We start from the raw sequence: 9,479 nt of genomic DNA, 5'->3' as shown, positions 1-9,479 counted from the left end.
AGATCTGTTACGAATTTCATACTTAAAGAGTCCAATTAAATGAATACCAGTAATGTTATTTAACCTTAGATCAGCCTTGATTGAGCAAGTGTATTCCTGTCATGATATTTTTCCATACATCAGTAAGCAACCTTGTTTTCCAACCTAACACACATCTAAAACCTCTTTTTCAGCGCAGATTATAATTACTTTATTATTTCATTTCATTATCTATCTATGTAAACAGTTTTGTCTTCCATGCTGGTGGTATGTAAAAAGCACCATTCGAGTGTGATTATTGCCAGTGCCACTTGACTGGTACTCATGCTGGTGACATGTTAAAAGCACCATTCTAGTGTGGTCATTGCCAGTGCCGCGCGACTGGCTCCCATGCCGGTGGCACATAAGAAGCTCCATTCAAGCATAGTTAATGCCAATACCACCTGACTGGCCCTCATGCCAGTGGTACATAAAAAGCATTCACTACACTCTCGGAGTGGTTGGTGTTAGGAAGGGCATCCAGCTATAGAAACTTTGCCAGATCAGATTGGAGCAGCCTTCTGGCTAGTCAGCCATCAGAGTCAAACTGTCCAATCCATGCCAGCATGGAAAGCAGATGTTAAACAATGATGATGATAAGTAACTACATTGTTCAATGAATCACATTTAAGAATGATTTGAGGAGACTTGGCTGCTGTTTCTAGTAGTGTTGAATAATTATAAAGAGGTATCCTTGCATCTAAGTTATGAGAACAGTTGAAGCATTGCTATTTACTATATTTGTTGTTTTGATAAGTTTCTTTGAGTCCAGTTACATTTAATACTCTAGTGAAGTACATCTATTGAAACTGAAATGAAACTGGCTGTAATGATTCCCAGAAGATTAAATATTTATTCCTTCAACATACTTGTAGTATATGACTTAATTTTCAAGTGACTCAATCTAAATAGACAACATTTTCCATTGCATTTGTCATACTATTTTCATATATTGTTTCAATTCTTTCACTCTGAGGTCTTAAGTAAATATATTAGATAATAATTTAAACATGGCTAAGTAAATGCTAAAAGACTGAATTATCATTCTGAAACATTAAAAAGAATGTTAAAGATTTTATCTCATTGAAATTTCATTTGAACAACTAAAATCTGTTAGTCATCATATTTCTAATGAATAACATCACATTTTTAACATCATCCATATTTTCATAAGCAACTCCATATAATATATATCTCCTTGTTTTTTATTTCCTCTTCTTCCACCTATCCAAACAGCTGGGTCCCTCCCTACAAAGCCACTTCCTCTTGACATCTATCTCATTCTTACCATCATCAACTCATACCCATATTTACTGTCATTATAACCTAAGACAGTGAGCTGGCAGAATTATTAGCATGTAGGACAAAATGCTTAGTGGCATTGCTTACACTTTTTTACATTCTGAGCTCAAATCTCACTTAAGTCAACTGACTTTCATCCTTTTGTTGATAAAATAAACACTGGGGTTGATATAATTAACTAAACCTCTCCTCTCAAAATTTTGACCTTGTGCTAAAATTAGAATTACTACCATTGTCTACTACCCATTCATTTTATTCATCTCTCACTTTTCCTCACATGTCATAACCTTTAACCATACTCTCATCTGTCATTCAATCCTTCCATCACACTCCTATCTATTATATTATTTTGCTGCTGTAAATAATGAAATCAAAACTTACTACAATTACTCCCTCTCCAAGCTACTCCCAAACGACATCTATATCATTCCTACCACTTGTATTTACCATTTATTATATTCATCTTCTATACACAACTGACAACTTCCACCCCATGTTTAAATCCAACTCCCACTCTCCCCTCATACTTTTGTAACCTTACCCGCTCATGCTAATTTCCTAGTCTCTATACTCTATTCACTTTTTTGGACACATTACCTTTAGGGCATGATCTGGCATCTCAACACCACCATATTTACCTCTCTGACCTATATAAAATGCACAAGAGCCATCAATCTTCCCAGTAACAAACCTGTCCTTACTCTTCCCATCATACATTAACCACTCAGCACCTCACACAAAACAACCACTATCTCCTTATTCTCCCGTCCTAGTGAGGGTGTCACAAAAAAAGTACCTAGCACACTCTGCAAAGTGCTTGACATTAGAAAGGCCATCTGATTGTAGAAACCATGCTAAAACTGAGACATGGGAACAAAATGTGGTTCTCCAACCCATTGGGTCCTGTCTAGCCATCCAACTAATGCCAGTACGAAAAGCAGATGTAAAAATGATGATCTCTAAAATGCTTAAATATCATATGTTAATATAAAGACATTGAAAATAGTATATTCTAGCCAGATCAATGCAGCAAATGAAGAACAAAAGAAATCCTCCTTTTTGATGTCAAGTTGTATAGTGTGAGACTCTTAAAATGCAAGAATGATGTAAACTGCTTGAAGGAATATACATAAAAGAAATTTTTCCTAGAATAGCTAACAGAAAAAAAAAATAAAAGCTATGTTAGAAAATATTAGTAATGAGAAATAAAGCATGTAAAATGAACTGTAGCTGTGGCCTTATTTAGGATGACTAAAATTAACTGAAGAAACAATGAGAAAATGAAAGTCAATAATTAAAGCTTGATATAACACAAGAGAAAATTATGGTTGCAGGCAAAGTTAAAAACCTAGAGAACTGTAAACCAATTTCAAATCTTTTAATAGGTAAGCAAATTGGAGAAATAAAAATTGATCTGTTTTTTATTATGAAACATACCAAGCTACAAACATGACACTGCTTTGTGGAAACAAAGAATAAAACAGTGTAGAGAGAAGGAGGGAAGGAGAGAGCAGTATGAGAAGGAGGGGGATAACAAAATATATACATTATTCAGAAGTAGATAATCTTCCAGGTTGCTATTAAGGGGAGGTATTTGCAGAAAATGATCTTGAAAATAATCTTGAAAAGTAAGGAGATTCTAGAGGGTTGCATTCCCAGAATTGTATAGTGTTTAATGTAAGCTCAAAGAGGTAAGAGAGTGAGTGGTAGAAGAAGAGACAGATTACGCAGGCAAGATTGAAGAATGGTAAGCATCTACCTAATTAAGAAAGCAAGAAGCCCTAGTAGAAGAAATTGTGTGTCAAAGTGCATCTTTGCCACTTAAATGGTGTTTTTTGCATATAATGTTTGAGTATGTAACAATAACACTCAAAATATGGTTCTTTCTGAAACTTTACAGCAGAACAGTAATTAATCAGGGCTGAAGTATTTCCTGACCCTAAGGAATCCTAGCCTTCATGGCATCATTGTAGCAATACTACAATATATGTGTAGGGATTCACCATGAGAGATTTGTTTTGAAATTATTTTCTTCACCATTACTTAGGTTTTATTTTATTTATGACAAGAGAGAGTGAGATACAAAACTGTTTCCTCGATCCTCCCTGATGTATCACAGATATATTCACCTGAGCACTGTATACAATAAGTTCATTATTATTATATCTGTGGGCCTTTGTTCGAAAGTAACAACTATATTGTGAAAGAAATCTCCAGTTAAATTTTCTAGTAAAAAAAAAAAAAAGACAGAGAAAAGGGAAGAAAGAAAAGAAAGGATGAAAGCAAAAAGATAAAGAAAATGATTGGAAAGATTTTAAAACTGATGTTTAACCATGCAAATAATTTCAAGCCCAATGTCAGTTCTAATATCATTTAACTTAGATCGTATAAGATTTTAAGTTCTATAATTACAGTATCATAATTTTTTTTTTTTTTGAGTTGTTGATCATGCAAAGAAAGATTATAATTTTTGTCAAAGATTATAAACTAAACACTCAGGAAAACAATTATCTTATATTTCAAATGCTACATCATTAATATTAAATCCTTTGCATGCTTTCTCTCATTCTCTCTCCCTTGCAGAAAGCTCATTAATCCTCAAAGTAAATCTCTTCGCATTACTTTCAGTAATAGCATTTTCTCATACACATTATACCCACATTTATAATGATTTCAAATTTTGGCACAAAGCCAGCAGTTTTAGGGGAGGGGTAAGTTAATTATATTATCATAGTGCTCAATTGAAAACAGGAAAAACAAAAGTGACCTCAACAGCATTTAAACTCAAAATTAAAGCGAGAAGAAATGCTACTAAGCATTTTGTCTGGTGTACTAATAATTTTGCTAGCTTGCTGCCTTAATCGCATTTATAATAATGGTTTCAAATTTTGTCACAAGGGCAGCAAATTCTTTTCTTTTTTTTTTTTTTTTGGTTGGGGGATGAGTTGATTACATCGATACCAGTGTTCAACTGATACTTATTTTATCGAACCCAAAAGGATGAAAGGCATAATCAACCTTGGTGGAAATTGAACTGAGAACATCACGATAAGCGAAATACTGCTAGGCATTTCATCTAACATGCTAATGATTCTGCCAGCTCGCTACCTTGTTTATAATAATAATAATCCTTCCTATTATAGGTACAAGGCCTGAAATTTTGGGGGGAAGAGACTAGTCAATTAAATTGACCCTAATGTTTCACAGGTACTTAATTTATCAACCCTGAAAGGATGAAAGGCAAAGTTGACTTCAGCGGAATTTGAACTCAGAATGTAGCAACAGATGAAATACATCTAAGCATTTTGCCTGGTGTGCTAATGATTCTGCCAGCTTACCACCTTAATAATAAATTTTCAAATTTTGCTACATGAGCAGCAATTTTGTGGGAGGGAATGAGTTGATTACATCGACCCCAGTGTTCCACCGATAATTTATTGACCCTGAAAGGATGAAAGCTCACCACCTTAATAATAACAATAATCTTTTCTACTCTCGGCACAAGGCCCAAAATTTTTGGGGACGAGGCCAGTTGATTAGATCAACCCCAGTATGCAACTAGAACTTAATTTATTGACCCTAAAAGGATGAAAGCTCACAACCTTAATAATGATAATACTAATAATAAATGGTTTCAATTTTTGGCACAAGGCCTGCAATTTCAAGGGAGGAGAGTAAGTCAATTGCATCAACCCCATTGCTTAACAGGTGCTTATTTTATTGGCCTTGAAAGGATGAAAGGCAAAGTTGATCTCAGAGGAATTTGAACTCAGAACATAAAGACAGACAAAATGATTAGCAGCATTTTGCTTGACATGCTGACAATTCTGCCAGCTTGCCACCTTAACATTATTGACTACCCGTCTGATAAGGGTACACCAGGCTCATGCATCACAACTATATGTGCATGACATAGTGATCTCATATCAAGATAAACAGTGCATGACCATGCAGGTGGAACCCAAGTTAGAATTTTCAAGTTGAGTAACCCATCCTGCACAAAAGGTCCCTGAATAAGGGCTGTTTAAGGATGCTGAACGAAACCCCATGCTTTCAGAGTTGAATTAGTCAAACCCCAAAGAATTCCTCTCAACACATGATTACAATGCTCCCCCACTACTTCTGCTTATGATCAGAGATGCACATATTGTCAGCCACTAAAGACCAGCTCAACTGGTTAAGATCAAGCAACTGGCAAGCAAATCTGCAGTACTGAACAGAATATTTGCTGTAGCCCATCTTATACAAAGACAAAACATGTACATGATAGCACTTCCAATCAGTTAAGATCAAAATCCATGAGAAGCTAGAAGTTCAAGTTGGTGTTATGACTAGGGTGCCATACATTTGGTTTTGCACAAAGTATTGTTCTAGAGACTGTTTCAGAAAACATAAAAAATTTATAACTTTGTTATTGCTATTATTATTATTATTATTATTTATTTATTTATTCATCACCAGCGAGATGAGTGCCCAATTACAAGGATAGGCATAAAATGTGGAATTTAATACTGAAAATTGAATGAGTAAGCAAAAAATGAAAAGCTAACATAAAATATAAGTAGATATGGTATACAACTAATAAATGATGATGATGGAACCCTTCTGATGAAGGACGACCTTCATCTAGAGATAATCAAGGAAACCCAAAGATCCAAGATCACCCCGAACACTGCCAAATGTTGCTCTTCAGCATTTGAGAGTATACATAGACTGTCACCCATCTTACAATAAATGCACTTCAAGAGAGCTCTTTATTTTTCTCCATAGCCATCACCGTCTTTAAGTGAAACTTGAAAATCAGTGAAGGCTCAACCAAAGTGAAAAGTATCTGCTCTCAGACCTTTCAATCTCATGAACTGTAGTCACCAAACAGAGGGGAACTGTCTTTTTTGTCTGGTTAAATAAGGGTGGTAGAGAAATCATTGTGATGGACTCACTACCCATGACAGCAAACCCATCCCATACATATGACAGCAGATAATTACAGTAATTACTCTTTTACTTGTTTCAGTCATTTGACTGTGGCCATGTTGGAGCACCGCCTTTTGTCGAGCAAATCGACCCCAGGACTTATTCTTTGTAAGCCTAGTACTTATTCTATCGGTCTCTTTTGCCGAACCACTAAGTTACGGAGACGTAAACACACCAGCATCGGTTGTCAAGCGATGCTGGGGGACAAACACAAACACACACACACACACACACACATATATATATATATATATATATATATATATATATATACATACGACGGGCTTCTTTCGGTTTCCGTCTACCAAATCCACTCACAAGGCTTTGGTCGACCTGAGGCTATAGTAGAAGACACTTGCCCATGGTGCCACGCAGTGGGACTGAACCTGGAACCATGTGGTTGGTAAGCAAGCTACTTACCACACAGCCACTCCTTGTTTATAATTTAAGTACAATACCAGCAATTTTTGAGAGGAGGAGATACCATTTACCCTGTACATTATTTTATAGACTTTGGTGAGAAATACAACACATTTTTTCCAATGTGTTGATAATTCTGCCAATATTGCCTATTGACCTCAGTGCTAGATTGGGTATCTTGTTTTATTAACTTCAAAGGGCTGAAAAGCAAAGTTGAAACATATACTGCAAGGGATCTTTTCCAAAGCTCTAACAATTCTTCCAGCTCACCACCTTAATAATAAATATTATAGATAAAATAATTACTCCCTTAATTAAATAAAATGATAATGATTATTATATATCTGTGTGTGTGTATGTGTGTCTAATCTTTAACATTAAAATGTCAAGTATAGTTTATTAATTAACAGTCCTACAAGAGTAATAGCTCTGTTTAAAATATGTAACTTAAGATCTTAATGATCCAGATAAAAGTATTAAAATTGGTTTCATTTTGTTTAATTTCTTTTTACATCTGCTTTTCCCATGCTGGCATAGATTAGAACAGAGACATTTAAGGGATCATCTTTCAAATTTTTAGAGACTTTAGAAAAAACTAATGAAGGTTCCTTTGCATAGATTTTTTTTAAACCAAAAGAACTGTATTTCTAACTATAATCCCAGTATCATTTATAAAAAAAAAATGAGACAGATTATTCAAATTTAGGAAAAATATGATTACTAGTGATTAAAAATCGAAGGGTATCATTCTCTTAAAAATAAAACCATATCTCTACACACAAGTGCACATACATAGATAATTTTTAAAAAGGCAAAATACAGTAACACCTAATTTCTAGCAAAATTCTTTACTCAGTTTAAGTATGCAGACATGCCAAATGAAGTGGAGCTATTGTTATCTATCAACCAATATTGGATACACTGATGAGTTATGTTATTACCAGTTATTATATGTGATGCCCTAATATCCAGTGTACTAACACTTAAATACAATGCTTGCTATTGATGTCATTCCTCCTCCTCTTTAATAACCTTTAACTCAAAAAAATAATCAATAAGCTATTTCACGATTCACAACATCATTAGTTAATCAAAGTTGTTCAACTAACTATATTATGTGTGCAAAGCTCTACCATATTTGTATTTAAAAAAAAAAGCAACTCCCTGAGGCATTCTCCCATAAGTCATATTGATGATATTTTATAAAACAGCTGAGTTAATTATGTTTTTCAACTAAGGATCATTGTCATCATTTTGACATCCACCTTTCCATGCTTGGATGGAGTTCTGTTAATAACAATGTTAAGTAAGGTGAAGGAACTTTAAATGAAAAAACTAGTACCAACAAAAATATTTAATAAAAAAATTTTAGACAATATATACAAGTTTAGAACATTTATCTACATGCAGATAACATATGGAATAAAGTCAATTTAAATATGAAATAGAATTTCGAATGTCATTCATGATTAAGTTGATTAGGCAAATTTTTTTTAAATAAATTGAATTTTTTTTTTTACTTATTGTTTCTGTCAAGAAATCCAATTATAATCACCCTAAACTACAAGAATCATTTGATTTTTATACATATCTTTGTAGAATGTGATAAACGAAAACCATTAAAAATATTCAAAACTTTAAAATTTGAATGAATATTATGCTTGGTATTATATATTACCTGTTCTTTGGAAATGTAACAAAACTATTTTCATCCCAGGAACCACCATCACAAAATGCTTGCATAATAGAAACAACACCTGCTGAAGGCAAAGGTTTTGCTGCATAGAAACCTGTAATGAGAGAAAAGAAAAGTTAGGAAAATAGTAGAATAATAATTACAAGTGTTCAAAATGGTTTCAAAATGGATACATGAGAATAAATTGCTTCATTCAGAGCTTCAGAAAAACACCACTCTTTGTAATATAACTGTCATTGTATTTAATCACAATAACCAACTGAATCATCACACTAAATAGAACATATTTCAGTTTATGTTTTAATAAAAATGTACCAAAAGAAGTAACATTTAAATTTTTTTTACATCAGAATAGAGTATTGCAAAAAGAATGTAAAGCATTTATTTTGAAAAATATTTTTTTTCAAAAAGTTTAATTTTCTAAATACATTTTGAAAGACTAAAATTTTTTAGATGCTACACAAAAAAGTGGCAGCCTTCAGTGTAAGCCAACCATAAACATGAAATAGTTTATGTATAGAAAATAAAAAGGAAGGAAGGAAAAATACCATTTTGAAACCTTAATTTGCTCTCAACATATGCCCAGCACAAAGATATATAATGGAAATAATGGACAGAGTTCCCCTGGCTCATCAAAGAGGGCAGTAACTTTTTATAAGAACTATTTCAAACTATGACAATGTCCAATCCCTGCAAGCATGGAAAAACATGCAAAATAAAGATGATGATTATGATGACTTATACTATGTAAGGACAAAGGTAATTTCTCTTAAGTTAACAAAAAAGTAACCTTCCCTGTAATATAACCAGAAGGATATTATTACAAATAATTCAATTTCATTTAGCAAGAACACATGAGAATGTTGACATACTTTTTGGAGAAACAAAATGAAAAAAAAAATAAACTACATATTTGTTGATGCGTGAAGAATGCTGCTGCAAGAAGCAGAGAGATGGATATAATGAATAAGATTGATTTGAGGGAGAGTTCAAGCATAAGTTTATCAGAGTAGCATATGATAGCAATAAAAGCAGCAGCAGCAGGAGATAATCCAGAAACTATTTCCAT

General features: G+C 33.5%; 1 protein-coding gene across 1 annotated transcript in view; it reads right to left on the bottom strand.

The window, feature by feature from the left end:
- The window catches only part of LOC115224264 (ATP-binding cassette sub-family A member 2), a 211,658-nt gene that overhangs the window by 137,077 nt on the left and 65,102 nt on the right, over window positions 1-9,479 (bottom strand). Inside the window, exon 3 of the mRNA XM_029795078.2 lies at window positions 8,393-8,504. Within this exon, the coding sequence (XP_029650938.1) occupies window positions 8,393-8,504 (112 nt within the window). The remainder of the gene's footprint in view (window positions 1-8,392; window positions 8,505-9,479) is intronic.

Source organism: Octopus sinensis, linkage group LG2 (genome assembly GCF_006345805.1).
Source record: "Octopus sinensis linkage group LG2, ASM634580v1, whole genome shotgun sequence".
NCBI lineage: Eukaryota > Metazoa > Mollusca > Cephalopoda > Octopoda > Octopodidae > Octopus > Octopus sinensis.
Note: the sequence above shows the minus strand (reverse complement) of the source record. Positions and strands in the feature narration are given on the sequence as shown.